General features: G+C 37.2%; 1 protein-coding gene across 1 annotated transcript in view; it reads left to right on the top strand.

Annotated features, from left to right (window-relative positions):
- The window catches only part of UNC13C (unc-13 homolog C), a gene marked incomplete in the record, with an annotated part of 288,759 nt that overhangs the window by 51,735 nt on the left and 217,601 nt on the right, over positions 1 to 19,423 (top strand). Inside the window, 2 exon segments of the mRNA XM_072402358.1 lie at positions 482 to 504; positions 1,050 to 1,114. Coding sequence (XP_072258459.1) covers positions 482 to 504; positions 1,050 to 1,114 — 88 coding nt within the window.

The following is a 19,423-nucleotide window of genomic DNA, read 5'->3' as shown; positions in this document are numbered from 1 at the left end:
TGTTTCATCCTGTTAGCAAATCCACCTCCTATCTCCAGAAAATCGCTGAATTTGGGTGGTTTTTCCTAGGGGTATTGACAAAATGAAAAACTGATGTAAGGCATGGTGTGCAAAACACTAGCCAGATGTTTATTTGAAGAAAAGTATGTCCAAAATACTTAACAAATATGTATATTAAAACGTTTGAATAAACTGTAAGAAACTGAAGTTAAAATATATTAAAAAAAATATGGTTCCCCTATATAAAAACGCATGCTTTTAAAATATTGAGTTTAAAAGCCAGTTTTCAGATTTGTTGTTCTTACACTTCCTCCATATAAAATGAATATAATTCTTTGTAGTTTTCAGCTATGCATCTTATTTTCTTATGTGTACTATATGAAAGGTACATTAATTCTCATCATTGTGTGAAGCTTCAAGTGAGCTGCTTGGACAATCTTATATCTAACATCTATCCTCCTTCTTCCTGGTTCTCTTTCAGATAGCAAAGCTATGGATGAAAAGGTTTAAAATCACCTCTTTCCTAAGGGATCATGTCTTGTTATTGTTTGTTTGTGATTTGACCTGTTTGGTTCCTTCATTTTACTTGTTGAATATTGCATGTGCTCCTTCTGGTTATCCATTCTTTTGTTGCCTTCCAAGAACACCAAATGTGCATTGTTAAACAGGATTCTCCTGATGCTCACAAAGTGCTGCAACATACAAGCCTGTTGCTGAACCAGTCATCTATTTTACCCATGATTATATCTGTGTTAAATGGCTTGGAGGATTACGTGTTCAGACTTGTGACACCATTTTTGTATTTGTGTCCTTCCTTTTGTTTGTGCTGTGTTTGTCACATTGGTAATAGCGACATACTCCACTGAAAGTGCACCAACTTTTAAAGCATATCAAAAAATATGAATCATATAGTACATGTTATGGCCTGGAGCTGAGCCTGCTTAACATATTTTCATGTTAGGTGTTCTGCGTTTGGTCAGTCTTAAATCATTAAACAAGAACTTCATTCATAAGAGAATATTATCTTTATTTTTCTTTTCTCTACAAAGGCTCGAATAGTTGGTGGTGGTTCACTGGATGCATCCAAACTTTATGAAATACAAACATCTGGCGGGTAAGTAAATACTTGTCTACTATTCCTAAAGGATTGTCTTGTCAATCAAAGCTGTCCATGAAAACTAACTTCTACTTTTACATTCAAAATGCCTAAACATTAATTGGTTGATTAAAGACTGATATATTTTAAAAGCCTTAAATGTAGTACTCACTAAATTTTCACACTGTCAGTCAAAATTCAGCATTTGGTAATTGTCTCACATGGAGTGATTAGGACTGATTTCACATGAAGTGGTTACAGGCTGGCTAGCTGATGGCTGCTCTGCCCAATTACCCCATGCTATCTATAGAGGCAAATCTCTAATTTATTCAATAGGTAAGTGCTTGCCACTTGCTACAAAATAGCATAAGGGTGTGGAGCTATCCGACCCATAGCTGCTCCGTGTCATGTCAGCCTAAGGCTGATTTACTGAAAGAGCTAATAATCGTCCCTCAATAAACTTGGGAAATTGTTAAATTATCCAATCATATGAGAAGCTAATAATTTATTTTAATCACATGGCTGGGTATTAAAAGTAAGCACAGGTACAATGTATTGGGCCTGATTTATTAAAGCTCTCCAAGGCTGAAGCAAATACACTTTCATCAGTGAGGCTGGGTGATCCAGCAAACCTGAAATGGATCTGTTCCAAGATTCAAAACATTTTCTGGAAAATGATTTTGAAGAAATCCAGTCCATGTATTCAGGATCACCGAGCTTCACTGATAAAAGTGTTTCCTCTCGAGCCTTGGAGAGCTTTAAAAAAATCAGGCCCATTGAAGATCAGCTCATTTTGCAATCAACCACACTGCTTAGTGAATTTTTCATTCCCTACTTTAAAAATATATTTCTTAGAGTGTACATTTTTGGTATGGTTTGGTATTCAGCTACAATATTTGAAAAATGCTCTAATTTGTGTGTGTCAATTGTTTGAGGAGTTTTTTAGAATTGGTCACCCCCCCAAAGAAGTTTAAAACTGTGTTTTATCATTGTATAAACAATCTGACTTCACTAATATTATGATTAAATTATTCCTGCTGCCTACAAAACAGTTTAAAGGGTTTATATTTTAGAATTGCTTGAACTTTATAAAAATGGGTTATATGCTTAATTGTATGCTCTGAAAAAGAAATAAAAAATGAGAAAGCTGGAATATTGTGGAACAACTGTAAATTTTGTAATCACTGCTGACCTTCTGCCCAATGTTCTCATAAAAATACAGCATTTGTCATTTTGGTGATTCTCTTTGTCTTTCATTACAGCATACATATAGCAAAGTTGCATAGTTATCAAATGATAGAGTTTTTTTATATTTGCCAATTGTTTTCATACATATTTGTGCAATGTATTAGATAAAACAGACAGTGGAGTGGATTGACTGGATTGACATTTCTCTTCGGACAAAAGAAAGAAAGGGTTATGAGAATATTGATTTAGGCTGGCGTGCAAAGAAGTGTACAGCAGTCATTTTATACCCGGTGCCCTGGGTACATTATATTGGGACCTGTGTATTGGGAATTATGTTGATGGGAACTGAACTTGCTTTCTGATACATTCCACTGGCATTCTACACCAGTTTAGGATGCTTCTTCATTCAGGATTCTTTTGACAGGCTAACTTAACCTGCCGCTGACATCCTCCTCCCCTGCATTCGACCTCTGTCTGAGCTGTATCAAGCTGCTTCAAGCTCCAAGACCTATATAGGGAAATATGCAGCTCCTAACAAATGCCCTTTTAATAGGAACCCTGACATTGATATGTATTTTAGCTGTTTTAATGAGTTGTTTAGCTGTTTTAAATGAGCAATTCTCTAATTTAATAGTCAAATGAGATGCACTTATGGAGCCAAGTAGATAGTAGCTTAATGTGAATGAAATAATATTACATGTATACATATCTGACACAATCTAATTCTGCAAGAGTCAAGGTTCCTTATATTTTCATCTCACAGATGTATGACAAATATTGTTTGGTGACTATAGGAAACAATGCATTCAAAATGACAGAAAAACAAGATGTATTGTCCTAATTGAAATTCACACTTAAACAAACTATGGCTCTAAATCGAACACCCAAAATAATTTTAGACTGCACAAAAACATGCCAATCAAGCTGTTTTGTAAAGGAAACTCCTGCTGTAGTCTAAATCATTTTTATAGATCAGTCACAAAATGTTTTCTAATGCAGCACCTGTTTCTTAAGAGTAATCAGCTTTCTCTTTTTCGTGACATAAACAACTTTTAGCAAGCCTTCCAAAGATGGAAGGGCAGCACAGTTGCTTAGAGGTAAGCACTTTGGCCTTTGCAGCGATAGGCTCCAGGTTTGAATCTCAGCCAGGACTCTATCTACATGGAGTTTGCATGTTCTCCCCATGTTTGCGTAGGATTCCTCCAGGTACTCCGGTTTCCTCTCACATCCCAATATCATGCAGTTAAGTTAATTGGCTTCCCCCAAAATTAACCTTAGACTGTATTAAAGACATATGACTATGGTAGGGACATTAGATTGTGAGCCCCTTTGAGGGACAGCTACTGACATGACTATGAACTTTGTACAGCGTTGCAAAATATGATGGTGCTATATAAATACTGTGTAATAATAATAATGGACACAAATTCTAGGCAAAACATATGGGGGTTTCAGTGCTGTAAAAAAAACATTGTCTTACCTGAACGGTGATGCCCTTTTACACTACCTCTGACCTCTGTGTTTGAAATATTTTATTAAGAACGGACACTATAGTGTGGTTTTAAAGACAGCATGTTGTCTGCCTAATATTTATTGTTACTTTTAACAGTGTAGAGCAGAAGATAGAAGAAATAGGAAACAGGTATGATTTTATGAACTATAGTGAGACTTTTGACTTCTTTCTACAGCCCTACCATCTACAGTTCACATGCTGAAATTCAGTACAACTAAGGCTATGTTCACAATAGCATTTTTTTTCCAAGTGGTAGCACTTGAAGAAAAACATTAATGTTAGAACAAATAAGTCATTTTTTCCCTTTTTTTTAGGTTGCTTGCAGCAATATTGCTGAGAATTTTATACAGTTACATGAAATATTTACAGTAGTAAAGTGTGCTTTACTACTACAACCACCTCCAAAAACTTGAATTATCAACTGCTTTTACTAATTTTGCAGCGTTTTAAAGAGCATGCAAGTAGTTCAGGCATTCTGGCAGACATTTTTGATTTTCCTTCTCACTTCCAGTCTTTTAAACCAGTGGTTGCCAACCTTTTCGGACCGGCAGACCAATACATTTACTGGCTCCGGTCTGCGCATGTGCGGGGAGCCGGGTGTCACTCACGTCATGATCCCAGAACCTGCTCACTCTCCCATCGCAGGTCTAAGCCTACTGCCCTGAGCCTGGGATCCATACGGGGGACATGGTCCGCAGCTCTGGCGGGTGCGACCCCCGGTGCGGTCCTTCTTCTGACCCCACTCGTGCACCGGCCCCACTGGTGCACCGGCCAGAGCTGTGGACCACCAAACTTTTTCTCGCAGACCACCATCTGGCAACCGCTCTTTAAACCACCAGAAAAGTCATTACAAAACAGCTTAAAAAAATCTTTCCAAGCACCCAAACATGCTCGCAAAAGTGGTGAAATGAAGTTTCAATCTAAGTGCTAATTCACACTAGCAGTGAGGTTGTGGTGCATTTACCGCTTCCTCTTTCCAGGAAATTCTGCTGCTCAGGGAGATGCTACATGTAATTAGTACTTAATGTGTAGGAACTAATAGGGGCTGCACTAGTACGCTCACTGCTGCCAGCTGTCACATGTACAGACATTGGTTCGTTTTGGAATAGCTCTGCTGGAGGAGTGCTCAAATGGCTGGGAAGGAGCAAGCCACGGGGAGCCCCACAAAGGTGCCAGTCACGTGAGGCCACGCAAAATCTAGCATTAAAGAGGCAGCTGTAAACCTGCCTTAAGTCATTTGCAGAAAGAAAATAAATAAAAATAACATTTTTCACCACTTTGTAAGGCTTTGCAACTGCTCACGCAAATGTTAACAAACAAGCCAAAAAATGGTTAACACCTATTGTTGATTATTGCTTCCAGGTGCAGTAAAGGTTCCTATATGACAGTATGAATGGCAAATACCCTATCTATCTAACCCTATCTAGTTACTATATCATGCACAACCCTCATAATGTAAAGAAAAAAATAATTAACTTTTCCTGGCTCAGCCAAATCCACAAATATGTTGGCACAGTTATGTTGGAGTTCCTCTCTTCCCCCATATATTTGTTATGTTTGAAAGGACAAAGGACAGGAGGACACTCTTTGCGTCTGGTGGAAATGTGAAAATGTTGAATAGGGTTGCTTGGGAAGTAGTTTTAGCAAGTACTATAGATTGTTTTTAAAAAAGGCAGGATGCTTTTCGAAAAGCACATGATTTTAACAGGGTATTAAAGTAAAGATAACAGAGACTGTTGATCCAGGAAACATCTGATTTTCCTATGGAATCAGGACACATTTTTTCCCCTGTTGGACTAATTCAACCAGGGTTTTTTTGCCTTCCTCTGGATCAACTATGTCTGTAGGGTTTTTATCTGGGATATGTTTATTTCCCTAGTGGTTGAATTTGATGGACTTATGTATTTTTTCAAACTAATTGACTATGTAACTATGAAAGCACATAAAACAAAACAAAAAAGAAAATGTGAACAAAGCCCAGAAGAGAGCTGTCAAACCAAGCAGAGGGATCTCATGATTTAGTACTTAATTTATTACAAACCTACAGGATAACTCAACATACGTGACCTACAGCTGAAGTATAATTTGAAAATGGGAGAACCATTAAAAATAATCAGGGTTTATGCTATAGCTTTCCTTCAGATTAACGTCAAATCTCATGCCATTAGTGTACTGCTTAAGGCTAGGTCAGTACTTTACTACACAGGGCACCAAGAAGCACAAACACTGTGTACTGTGTACCAAGCCAAAACCCTATTTTTCGTAAGACTTTCAGACAATGATGACATTTTACCAGTAAATGCAGGAGCTATATTAGTTACCTATGCTGTAGCTATTTTTAGCACAGATAGCTTTTCTAAAATAGAGTCTGAAAGAGAAATAAATAGTGAAAAAATGATTAAATTGTGCATTTTACTTGCAGTAGAAAGGCAGACATTTTGTGAGGTAAACAAATATTTAGAATAGGGTTTATTTATCTTCTAGAATCTAATAATTGTACTGCAGCTCTATGTAAAATAAATTTTGGAGGCATTTAGAGTATTTTAATGCATGTATACATGTAAAAATGATCAGCTTATGTAAATCTACTCCTTAGTGTGTGTTAATTATTTAACACCATGTATGTATAGCATAGTCAATGTATAGTTTTGTTATGAATGCACATGGCAATAGTTACGTTTACATGCATTACGTGTTCAGGCTCTGCTTCCTATGTGCCTTGCTAATCAGTTACCTTACATCAATGCAAGCCAAACAAACTGTCCAAATGAAAGCAAAAGCCTGGGCAGTTTCAGTGGTTGGGTATGATATGACCTAGGCAGGAAAAAATTATTTTTTACTAAAAGTAGTAATTTGATGTAATAAAGCTGAAATGATCCCATGATAAAAAATAAATAAATAAATAAAAAAGCTTGTATTGTGGAAGCTACACTAAAATATGAAACATGTCAAACATCTTAGTAGTGCCTACCTACTTTACTTTAGTTTCACAGTGTCTCTGGAAGTTCTATTTAGTCTTCCATAGCAAAGAGTCTTGAATGGAGTCTTTCTTTTGCACAAGGCTGCTCCAGACACAGACTCTTTACTTATACCAGTATAATTCCAGGCTTCTATAGGACAGATACGCAGACAGATTTCCAGGTACGTTTAGGATGAGGACAATGGCATCAGTTTGAGATGCATCTGAGATGAATTTGAATTAATTTAAAGATGTATTTGTTCTTTAGTTGACACTTGACATATGTACTAGAGACATGTTGATGCATCCTCCAAACAGCTAAATCAAGTGGAGTTTAATGTAGGACAGCCTTTCCCAACCAGGGCTCCTCTAGAGATTGCTGCAGGTTCCTTGAACTTTGGCTGACTGACCTCCCGTTTGGTGAAGTCTGCATAGTTCCAGAGGCAGCGCCACTTGGTAGAGCTGGCTGCAAGTCTCTAATGATGTTTTTAGTTGTCTATTAAGTTGGAATTCTATCCACCATTATATGGGGGCATTCTTTCCACTAGTCACCAATTTAAAAGACTTTTTCCTCACTGATCCATAATAGATTGGTTTTAGCAGAGGTTCCTATACCACAGAACAATGTTGAGAAAGGTTGATGTAAAATGTTGACTTTATTTTTGTTTCACATGGTTTAGCACATCTTTCCAAGTCTTTACAACATTATCACATTCATTGCTTATTTTATGCTTGTTGTCTTTGGCCTTGTGACAGTAAACATTTTCTGGTAGCTCACGGCACATCAGAGTAGTAAAACCTTATTACTAAAATACAAATCTGAGTAATGCTTCATACATGTTTAATAAGAGCATGTTCTTCCAAGCATTTAGCATATATTAGTTTTAAAGGTAAGAAGCAACAAAGTTCACTGATAATGGGTAAAAAGAGGCCTGCAATCACACAAACAAATTGGGCACTGGGGTCTGAAAGACCCGGAATGCATAAAACAGACCACTATCTAATGCTAAACTTGGAATGTTTTGCCTTATAAAGTATTTATTCTCTGGAAGATTTGGTACATTAAGTTATGTAGTCTATGAAGTGAATAACCAGGAAGTTAATGTGTGTTGTGCAGTCAGGAGGTTAGGCATAGTGATCCATATCAGAAACACAAATTAAACTCCCCAGTTCCATGTAATCCTATGTTTTTTTTATTTACCGGTAGGTATATGATTAGCATTAGAACATATCTTCTATTTCTGTCCCTGTCTACAAATTCAGTTCACTATAGCTGTTTACTGAGTTGTTTTTTCCTGTGATAGCTTTTGTACCACATATATCTTTTTTTTTTTTTTTAATTACCCTAATACATATATTTCATAGTCAGGTTGGGTAGGCAGCATGTCTGCATCTATTGCTGTTGGCACACAATACTCATTTATTCATCATAAAGCATAAAGCCAAGATTTAAAAAAATGGATTGGGAAGGTCCTAAAATCTTTACTTAGCCTTGGAGACTAGTTGCGTCTCCCAGCACACAGTTGCCTCCAAGACTTCTGTGTCTTAGGGATGGTGAAAGGGAAGAATTGACAGAGGGCTAGGAGCCCTTAGATAACACAGTACACGGTTCTACAAAGGCAAATCCAGAATACAGAGCCAAAAGCAACAGTAAATTTAACAGATAAACACAAGAGTAGCAGGTCAGCAACTGGTTACTGTGGGCGGAAAGACTATAGCAGCCAAGTCCTACGTTCTAGCAGCCCATAGCAGGACAGTATGAAGCCAGGGAATAATAATGCTCCTAAAATGCTCCCCTTCAGCTGTGCACAGCCTCAGAGTATTTGTTGCGGATGCTAAGAAGGTACATCTCAGGCTACACAGCTAAAGGGAAGTGGAAGGTGCCGCAAGCTGATTAGCAGAGTGCAGACAACTAATTCCTTGATCACAGCACAGGACTGGCCAAATAAGCATCACCTAACACAAGTGTACAGTGATCCCTTGAAAATCGGAAATGACCAGTGTGCACTTCTATAAAGGATACCAAAACAGAGTGCCCCTGGCATGTTCTCTCCCCTCCCCTCTCCATTAAACACAACGGCCCTGTGTGTACAGTTCTCATTAGTTTTTGTCTGATGTCTGTCTGACATCTGCATGGGGCTCTAGTGTGGTGCATTGGTGAGTGGTTCAAGAGCTTGCAGGGTGTGATGTGAGCAGTGCAAGAAGGGTACAGAGGCAGCCTGGGGAGCTGGATGTGAACCTCAACCAGCTACAATGATAACACTAGAAAAAACTGAGCAGCGTACACTGATCTTGGGGGGGGGGCATGCAAAAAGTTGCTGGGGAGGTCACTGATTTATTTGACTACACACTGGAGAAGATAGACTGCCATAGGTGAACCTGGGTGATTCAGCAAGCCTGGAATGAATTCCTTAAAAATTAATTGTTATTAGTTGGCAAATGGTTTTATTCTTGGTTTCAGTGTTGGATCCCCGGGCACTAGAGGTTAAATGGAGACAACTCTCCCCATTCATCACCTCTATTGCTCTTGCAGCCCTAGCGGAACTGAATGTGACTCCACAGCCCGTGACACTGACAGGATGATTCCCAAGTCTGCACAGCAGTGGGAATCCTCCTGTCAGTGTGGGATCCTCGGGCACTAGAGGTTAAATGGGGACAAGTCCCCCCATTCTTCACCTCTAGTGCTCTGGGATTGATTGAGGAAAGGTAAACCCTGATGACAGCTCAAGCGTCATCGGGATTTTCCTTTCCCCAGCCAATCAAAGAGCACTAGAGGTGAATGAATGGGGAGACTTGTCCCCATTTAGCCTGTAGTGCTCGGGGATCTTGTGGGACTCCTGTGTTCTTGGATAGTGAATTTCTATCCAAGAACACATACTATAATTACATCAGGGCTGCAACAACAATCAGGGTAGCGGACCTGTCAGCTCTGCTCCCCTGATTGCTTTTGCAGCTGTACACCGTCCCGAAAAGTAACCCGATTTTTCCCCCCGTCGACTTTAATAGTGTTCGAATTCGAAGTTCGATCACCCGAACAATATCGCCCTATTCGATCAAATAGCTGTCGAATCAAATAGTGAGATTTTCGACCAACACTAGTAACCTAATGATAGAATACTGGCTTTTATTTAGTAGTAGTGTGTCTAGCAGATTGTAATATCTAATATTAGCTTTTTGTTAAACAAGGGGGTCATTAATTGATCTCCACAACAAATCAGACATTGATAATAAAATGCAAGCATGATCATGGTGTCAGGAGTCTAGGCTGGAATCACTAAGTTTAAGCTACTTGTCCACTTATGTTAAACTAGGTGTCATGAAGCCAGCTCTGTTCTGTCAGCTGTCTGAATTTGTATTCCTTTTTTTTCTTACTCATTCAGGCATGAAATTATTTTTAAGTACAAATAAATTCATATCTTGAATGCTATGGCCTGGTTCGCAGAAGTGGTTTACACCATGACTGTCATTGAATGGTTATGGTTCATTTTTGTGCTCAGTTTTATTTTGTGTCTTCCCCTTGGAAGGGCATTCTATGTAGAGTATCATACATACAAAATTAGATGATACACAGAAGTGGTGGCCTGGTATAAAGGTGCATACAATTGGGCACCCAGGAGGTGTTAACCATGTGGTTGTCAAACATACACCTAAATCTAACCTTAGTCTGTGGAATTTATTTGTTTTTAATTAAATTAAGTAATTTGTTGCAATTGTTTGTAGATCATTTGTAGTATTTATTTAGTGTTTTCTGTTTCTGGTTTTTGCAGTGTAGAGCTGAACAGATGTGCAGCAAGAACTGGGTAATTGTGATACCTTTTGGAATCAAATTATCCTCTATGCATTTAAATAGATGTTGCTGTCCAGTTGTGTCAGGTTCTTTAACAGGGTCTTAAGTTTCATCTGTTTGTGGACAGCATTGCACACCGTAGTGCATTTCCACAAGTTGTGGTGCAACCCAGTTGTGTTGTGAAGTGATTGTTTCATTGTACTGTGTCTTTCTTTTACATAGTTTACACAGTGAAACAACTGTAAAAAGACTGCAACAGGTTGATATCAGATCAAGTTCAGGTGCTAACACTGTTTAATGTATAAAATTCAATGAAAGTGTTCAGAGGGTGGAAAAAAGAACTAACAAGAGTTATCACAATGTGTAACTGGGGTTTGGTTCTTGCTTCCCCACATCCTTGTGTTCTGACTAAAATTATTTTGAATATTTCTCTAATTTTAGCTAATTTGTCCTTTTTATTGTCCTTTAATTTGTCCTTTTTATTCATGTTGTTCCAAAAGCTAGTTTTCTGCCTGGCTTAAGCTACTGCCTGTTCCTTTAATAAAAATAAAGTTTAATCTCAGTCACTCGTTGACCCCTAAAGGCCACATAAACTAATCATCACCTAGAGACAGATCAAATATATCCAAGGGTTATTTATAAAGTGGTCCTTGACAAGTGAACTGGAGAGGCACAGTTTACTTTTCCCTTGGACCATTCCTGCTCAACCACTCCACCAAACACCATTCCCATCCCCACCCAGCACTTTCTCTGCCAAACACTTTTCTCTGGCTTTTCTTTTCTCGCAAATTCCCCCTCCACCTGCCCTCTTTGTGCCCACTGCTTAATTTTCCTCTCTTCTTTATCACTGCTTTCAGCTCATATATTCTGTCACTAACATGACAAGTACAGTTTGTAATTATTTTAAAATAAAAAACATAGAAGCAAAATACAAAATAAACTAGAAATTTGTAATATATATATATATATATATATATATATATATATATATATATATATTTATACATTTTAGTGTAGGCGTTTATCATTCTTTCCTTTTCCCAGTCATCGATTTTCATGGATAAATTGTTTTTAGTAAATGTCAGTTGCCATGCTGTGGTGGTTTTTGTCTTCTTATAAATGCTTTTGGGTTTTAAAAAATAAGATCCCTTTTTATTGGTTTATTGAAAACTCTGTGGTACTTTAAATTCTAAAAATAAAATACTACCAATCAGAAAACATTTTTGAATGTGTATTTGAGTGTATTTGATCTTGAATTGTTTCTTCTTGAAGCTCCCTGGACCCTAATCAGCTTCTTTGAATCTACTCAGCATGCTTTCTTAGAAATACAAAAGTAAAAGCTACGTGGGCACGAGTGTATTTTTTAAGAAAATTCTCACTAAAATGCTTTCCCTTAAGTAATAAAAAATATTGAATAAATAAAACCGAAACTATTTTTGCTACAGGGGACTCCAAATATACAATAATACAATAAAGTTTATCTAGCCTATAGTAATTCCAGGGTAGGTAAAGTTTACCAGAAATATGGTTTCCGGTAAATCATTCTCTTTTCTGATGGTCTTGTGTAAAAGCCCCTTTTGTAAATAAAGAAGCAGAATTTTTCTGGGCTCTTCAGAAAGCAGGACAATAACCAAGAGGTCACAGAGAATGCACAATTTCTATGCAGCAGCTTGTGGGAAACTTTCTAAAAAAAAGCCACGTAACACAGAAGAGTGGAAATTTCCATGTGTTCTTAAACATATGTTGAGGAAGGAAAAATTAATGAAAAAGTAAAAAAGTAGGTAGGCCCGGAGCGGACAAGAAAAGACAGCATAGGCGCAGGGGCTACATGACTGGGGGCTAATGAGAACCAGTCATGAAGATATTAAAGTGGGAAGATTAGGGTGTGGATTAATGGTGGGGTGATCATTAGGGGTGGCGATATGGCACAGGGGATAAAAAGGGCAGGAAGACAAGAGCATTTGTAATTGGCTTAGCTTGAGTAAGATTCCCAGCAGCGAGATTTTATTTTTAGTAAGTTTGGATGTTTTGGGGCGGTTGGGGTCCAGGGAAGACAGTGTCTGGTCGATGATGGAATGTGGGTAAAGAACTCATCAGCATGTGTTTATGAATGGGAGGCCACGATGTAACAGAGTTTACCATGGTGGTATGAATAATGAGGATTTTTAAACGTAAAAGTGGTACATTTAAAAATCCCCATATCTTTAATTTTCCCAGCCTGTCCCGCCTACCTGCATAACGGTCCTGCCCTCGAGCCTAAGACTCGTGAGCAGATGCCAGCCTGGCATCTGCTTCCCCTGGCCTAGCGCCCCCAACATTGACATGCCACGGACATCGCTGGAGGATGCTGCGGGCACTGCTGAAATGCGCCGCCGGAAGGTGGTGTGGAAGGTGTGGGGTGGAAGGAAGGTGGAAGGTGGGTAGAAGTTTTAAACTCCCTGGCAAATCCACCCTGAGTGTCTCGGGGTTGCCGCTTTTGGTATGGAAAATTCACCCCGAGCCACACTCGGGAATACCGCCAGAGAGGTTAAAACAAACTTCCTAATGTGCACTTGTCACAATTACAATGTGTAGGCTGCCATTGCAAAATTTGTGCTCTAAGAATTATCTGTAGCCAAATACAGCATTGAAATCACAAGTAAGCATTTGTCATAGGAAGGGTCAGAGAAAACCCAGCAACATTTGTACCAGACTGAAGAAAAACATATCCAAGGGTACTGCAAACCATTTAATAAAGCTGACCCTGCATCTAAATAACAGACATGATGGTTTGGCCAGCCAATGATAATATCCTCTCTAATTACCCTCCTGTCTGCAGGCAGCATGGAAAGCATGCAAGCATGCTGGAGGTTATCTTCAGTCAGTGTTACAGATTTCTGACACAGTTTAGTATAAAATCCTTTTATCCTTCTAAAAGCCAACTCTGCCAAAACTAACAGCTAAAAACAGAATGGAGGGTCTGTCCACTCGAGATTGCGGTGATGTTGAAATAACAAATTAGCTTGATAGCTTTTAAGTGTAATTCCATAGCTGGAACAACCACAATCAAAATAAAAACAGATGGATAAATGGTTGTGATAACAGTTCAGAAAGAGCGTAAATCATGTAAGCATTCCTTTCTGTATTCTGTGTGGGGAAATGACTGCATACATGTATTTAAATTTGTATGGTCTACAGCACCTAGGTTCAACTTCATAGAAAATTAGTTGATTTTTTGGAGCACAGTTAGATTGATTTTTTGGAGTTCACTTTAAACAATCATGTACACATTAATGTATAATGTGATATAGGAGACTTTGAAAGTGGCATGGTTGCTGGTGCCAGGCAGGCTGGTCTGAGTATTTCAGAAACTGCTTATCTGTTGGGATTTTCATGTACAATTACCTCCAGGGTTATAGAGAATGGCCTGAAAAAAGGGAAAATATCCAGAGAGTGTCAGTTCTCTGGGCAAAGATGCCTTGTTGATGCCAGAGCTCAAAGAAAATGACGAGACTTGTTTGAAGTGATGACGAGGTATGCCAAAGAGCATCTCTGAATTTGCAACACGTCCAACTTTGACGGCATTGGCATCATGGACATGCAGATGGCGTATTTGCAGCAACTGTGCGTTACTATCATATCAATCCCTGAGGAATGTTTCCAGCACTTTAATAAATCTATGCCACCAAGAATGTTGGCAGTTCTAAAGGAAAATGCAGGTCCAGCCAGGTGTTGGGAAGGTGTACATAATAAAGTGGCTTGTAAGCGTATATCACAGTGTTCTATGTATAGTTACATTTATAACTTGCCATTAATCGGTGAGTATGGGAAAAAAATAACAAGACAAATGTGCTATTGTTTAAAAGGGTGGTTTCATAATTAGTTTGATCTCATAGTCAAAGAAACTGTCAATCAAGAAGTGGTTTGAAAAGAGTTATAAAACTTCAGCCTTCAGCTTACGTAAATCCTTTTTAATATTCATTAAAATATAGGATCTTGTCTCCACTTAGAAGCATTACCATTTTGAGTGATGGAGAATTATACTAGTATCATATTGTTTTCTGAAAGGCAGGCTCTCTTCTTTCTTTGTTTGAGCCCATGTTTTACATCAAGGTAATTAAATATGGACAATATTAACATAATTGTGTAAACTTTCTTAGTTTGTTTAAATATTGGAATGGTTTGTTACATCTTGAAGGGTAATTAAACTATATGTTCCTGTTTCATTATCCCAAAGTTTAATACCTAGGAACACCCGCTGGTTTAGTTGGCCTACCTTGGTAACTAGGTGGATAACAGCTTGGGTATAGTAGGTCACCTGACGAAGACAGCTATCATGGTCTGGTATCTGGATTGGCTCAGCCCTACTCAACCCTATTACCTGTTACTGACAGGAACAGTAGGGATAAGCAAAACCATCTGTCAGACCATGATAGCTGTCATCATCAGGTGGCCTACTATACCCATCATTGATAGATACAGTAATGTCCAGTCAGAACTTGGATTACTCAAATTCTGAATATTGATCCGAGGTGGGAATAGCTTAGTTCAACTCTGATAGGAACCATTCACTATTCTGTAAACAGTTCATCCTTTATTGTAGTATTAAAGTTTCTCAGTAGTGGTGCATGTTGTGGCAATGTGCTCTTAATCAGGCAAAGAGAAATGTTTAAGATGCAGTAGCCCAGAGCACAGCATCTTTCATGGATCCTGCTTTTAGTTACTTTCTGAGGTACTGAATTTAGCACATTAGTGCTCTTCTCTAATCAGTGACTATATTATGACCATGATACCTGTATATGTTTAATCTCCCACTCATGGCATATTGTAGGATTGTGGCAGTATTATTCTGCAGGAGTGTCCATCTAGTTTGACACAAGATTTAACTCACTGATAGAGGGTCTTGCATATATAGCAAGTGCTAGACAAGTTAGGACATTTTAAATTGTATATTTTTGGGGGGTTTACTGTAGGATAATTAAAGCCTTACTACTATCATTTGCCCTCCCTTTTGTGTGCTGCTTATTTACCTTTTAGAGTGTAAGCTCTTCTGGGCAGGGCTCCTCTTCCTGTGTCACTGACTGTATCTGTCTGTTTTTTCCACCCCCTAATTAATGTACAGAGCTGCATAATTGGTGCTATATAAATACTTCATAATAATAATATGGCAATATCAAAAAAAAAAGTTATCATGTCTCTCTCTGTAATGTATAGGCATTATATATAGATGATTTTGCAGCAATTCGTACACCTTTAAACATGTGTATTTTTGAACCGATGATTACTTTAATTTTACAAGAAAGTATTTTAAGTCAAATAGTCTCAAACTGATTTAGAGGTCTTGATATATTTTAAATTCATTTACAATATATTAAATTAGGATATTATTATGGTAATAAATGTAAGTCATGATTAGATGTAATTGTAAAAATTTTAGGATGATAGGTTTAACAATCACTCTCAGTTATATTAGCACAGCCTGATAATACGTCATGCAAAATTTGCTGATAATATAATGTAAATGTGAGAAGAAAGGCTAAAAAAAAAAGAGACAAGGATAAAAAGATCTCTGTCAAGGCTGTCATATGAAATAAGTTTTAACATCAGAAGACATTGGAAGAAAAGTCTGAAAAGCACTGCAATCCAGAAACTGAAATAGACACAGTGGTTACATGATGGACACAGAATTTGCCCTATATACACGCATTGCTCCCTTTAATATTGCTTAACCTAGGCAGGCACCAGGGATGACGCCTTTTTGTAAAGATTCCAACCTTTCAGGTATATGATAATCATCATTAAAATTAAAACCAGAATGCACAATTTAAACCTCAAATTGGATTGCATAATTCATAGTTTTAGGAAACTAAACTGTATATAAAGAGATAAATTCCATTTCCTTCTTTTTTATTTGGTTCTGCTTCTAGATTTATTCCAGAATTCCCATATGTGGCTAGGGATTAAAAAAAGCATTCAAGATGTATTGTGTATGCCATGTTTTGCTGCCATAGGCACTAGCCTTGGATTTTAGAGTACACACAACTCTATTTAGCTTTTTTAGTATTAAACCACACACCCCTCTAACATTTAGAATATTCTGGACCAATCACGGGATGTCTGCTTTCTTCCAAAAAAGTGAATTACCTATGCAGTGATACCAGTACGTGATAGGGCATTTAAATATGGCAATGTAAGGCCTATGGACCTCCTAGAAAAAAGGACTAATAGTAAAGCCACTTTACTTCTCCCTATTTCTGTTTGGATAGTGGAAATACTTCTTTTCCACTCTATGGTGTTACCCATGGACTGCTTTCTGAAGTGTGTAAATAAATTGCTGCATCTCATTTTCATTACACAATATTAGATAATTTTGTCTTTGTTTCTGTCATTTTTTTTAGTTACTGCTAGCTAAAGCAGTGAATGATGAAAGGTACAATGTTTTAATGCTACAATCTTCAAGTGTAAAACCTGCTCTGACATAATTTTGAATTGTGCATGTTTGCTTAATTTTAAGCCTATTCATTTAGAAGATCCAGCTGCAATAAATATTGTCTAAATGAGTGATGCTTCTATGTTTTGGCAGGTTGTTAACCATAACTCTGCTAAATTGTCAGGAAGAAGTGCAGTAGGAATATTTTCCACATATCAACAGCAGCACTGGATAAATGGATGTTTATGTGAAAGACATCAATTCTGTTACCAGCAATATATTCATAATTAACTGTATACTACAAGGAAGCTGTCCTTGTGAGATCTAGAAACTCCTATTGGTATGAAGAGTTTGATTAATATTTTAATTATAATTGTCTTTCTGTAGGTCAGCACAGCCTTTATACAAATATAGAGATGTCAATCATAGGGTAAAAAGGAAGTATCTTGGCATGTGCTAGGGAACGTATTGCTATTGGTTTTCGTGTTATATGCTGAGCTGACTTTGTACATAATTTGAGATAAGTGATCATAATCAGTTTGACTATGTGAAGATCTTTCAAAAGATAAATCATTAAGCATTCAGTGTGAGCATGTCATACTGCTCCCTGTTGTAGTGATAAGTTAAGGTATAGCCTGTTTTTGTACTTTTTTTCTCTTTCAGATGATGACATAACAGGGTACACACAACAGCTATATGAGCAGAAGGTTGGCAACTAGTTAATGCTGCTTTTTTTAACACTCCAAACTAAAAAATCTCTATCAACATAAAAAACTTAAAATACCCCTAAAAATGCCACCCCCTTAAGTTTCCTTTGGTTTTCAAAGAAAGGCCTGGCTGAAAAAAAATATGGAAAGGGCAGCATTTCTAGCGACTTTTGTTTTTACATACACCAAAAACTATAAAAAAAAAAGACAATTTAAACCCCAAGTGACATTAAATGATTTGTAAGAGGGGAAGTGTCTGGACTCTATAAGTGGACCATGCATTTTACTACATGATTGGTTTTAAAAGCTTATCTCCAGTAAAAAAAAATGTTTCCTGCTACTCTAACTAATTCCTCAGCTAATGGAATTCATACTGGATGTCTTTTTGAATACAGAGAAACGATGATGGCCTTAGAAGGTTAATAAAGTATACAAAATTTAAAAGATTCTGTGATATTTGCTGCCAAGATTGTGCAGTCTACACTGAAACTATCACATAAAGAATGCAGAATTTAATGCATCTTCTGTCAAAATTGGTAATTAAAATGTTTGTAGCTTTCTTCAGGTGTCTGCTAGCTTGATGCCAGTCAACACTTGGTAGAATAACTTTAATTGAGGCTGTAAGGTTGGACTAGCTGAAGGTCAGTGTTGCCAACAGAAAAAAAATATTTAGCTTATATTATATTTAGAGTATAAAAAATAAAACAATCACTGCCCAGGTAGACATGCTGTGATCTGTTACAGGATACCCTACTGCTACATAATATAATATATTATAATATAATATAACAAAAATGATGAATATTAGTAAATATAGGCATATATGACAAGCAAAAAACATCTCTCTATTTTAAATATCAATGTTTTTGTCCACCAATGTTGTAAGATTTTCCTTTGTTTGCTCTGGATAATTGGTATTCACACAATACATGGTGAGAGCACCAAAAAAGTGTAAACTGTTGCATTAAATCCTGTTTAAAGTTCAAACAATGAATTTCATTTATAAACACATGCTTCAAACACACACCAACAAATGTATACAATATTATAAAACACAAATGCTCAAAATATTATCTCTGTATCCATGCTTTAGAGGATTAAACAACACAATAAAGCACAAATTAATTCATATTTCTTAGACAAAGTTATTGTATACATTTTTCTTCTAAGTAACCTTTTATTTCCCTCAACATCAAAGTCAGTTTTGATCATACATCTGTGCAACCAGGACAAATCCAGATACACATGTTTGCATTGGGAAAAAATACAATTGATGTATCAGTATTAAATTGTTTTTCATACTTACACTTTATTTTATTCCTTGAGTGTATTATAATTTCAGAATGCTAAAGAATACTGGCTGCCTGTATTTTTTACTGGGAGTTTAATGTTATTTGTAAGATAAAAATACTGGAAAAAAGTAAGTGCAATGGGCCTAATTTATTAAAGCTCTCCAAGGCTGGAGAGGATACACTTTCACCTGTGAAGCTGGGCGATCCAGCACACCTTCAAACAGCAAAAAGATTATTACCTTTAAAAAAGAGATGTTCTGTTGAATAAAGAAGTTTAGGACTCTGAGTAGATTCTTTTAGCCTTGATTCATCATGCTTTTGTAAAACCTAAGGCACCTTTAATTGTGGAAAGGAAAAATTATCTATAAATCTATAAATGTATTTTAAAAAGGAAAGTGTACAGTCAGCTGGAAAGAAGCACCATGGTAAATGATTTGATAAATAGTGTTAACATAGGGTATATACACATACT

The sequence above is a fragment of the Pyxicephalus adspersus genome, chromosome 2 (assembly GCF_032062135.1).
Source record: "Pyxicephalus adspersus chromosome 2, UCB_Pads_2.0, whole genome shotgun sequence".
In the NCBI taxonomy this organism is placed as follows: Eukaryota; Metazoa; Chordata; class Amphibia; order Anura; family Pyxicephalidae; genus Pyxicephalus; species Pyxicephalus adspersus.
The sequence above is the reverse complement of the archived record's forward strand: the minus strand, read 5'-3'. Positions and strand labels throughout refer to the sequence as shown.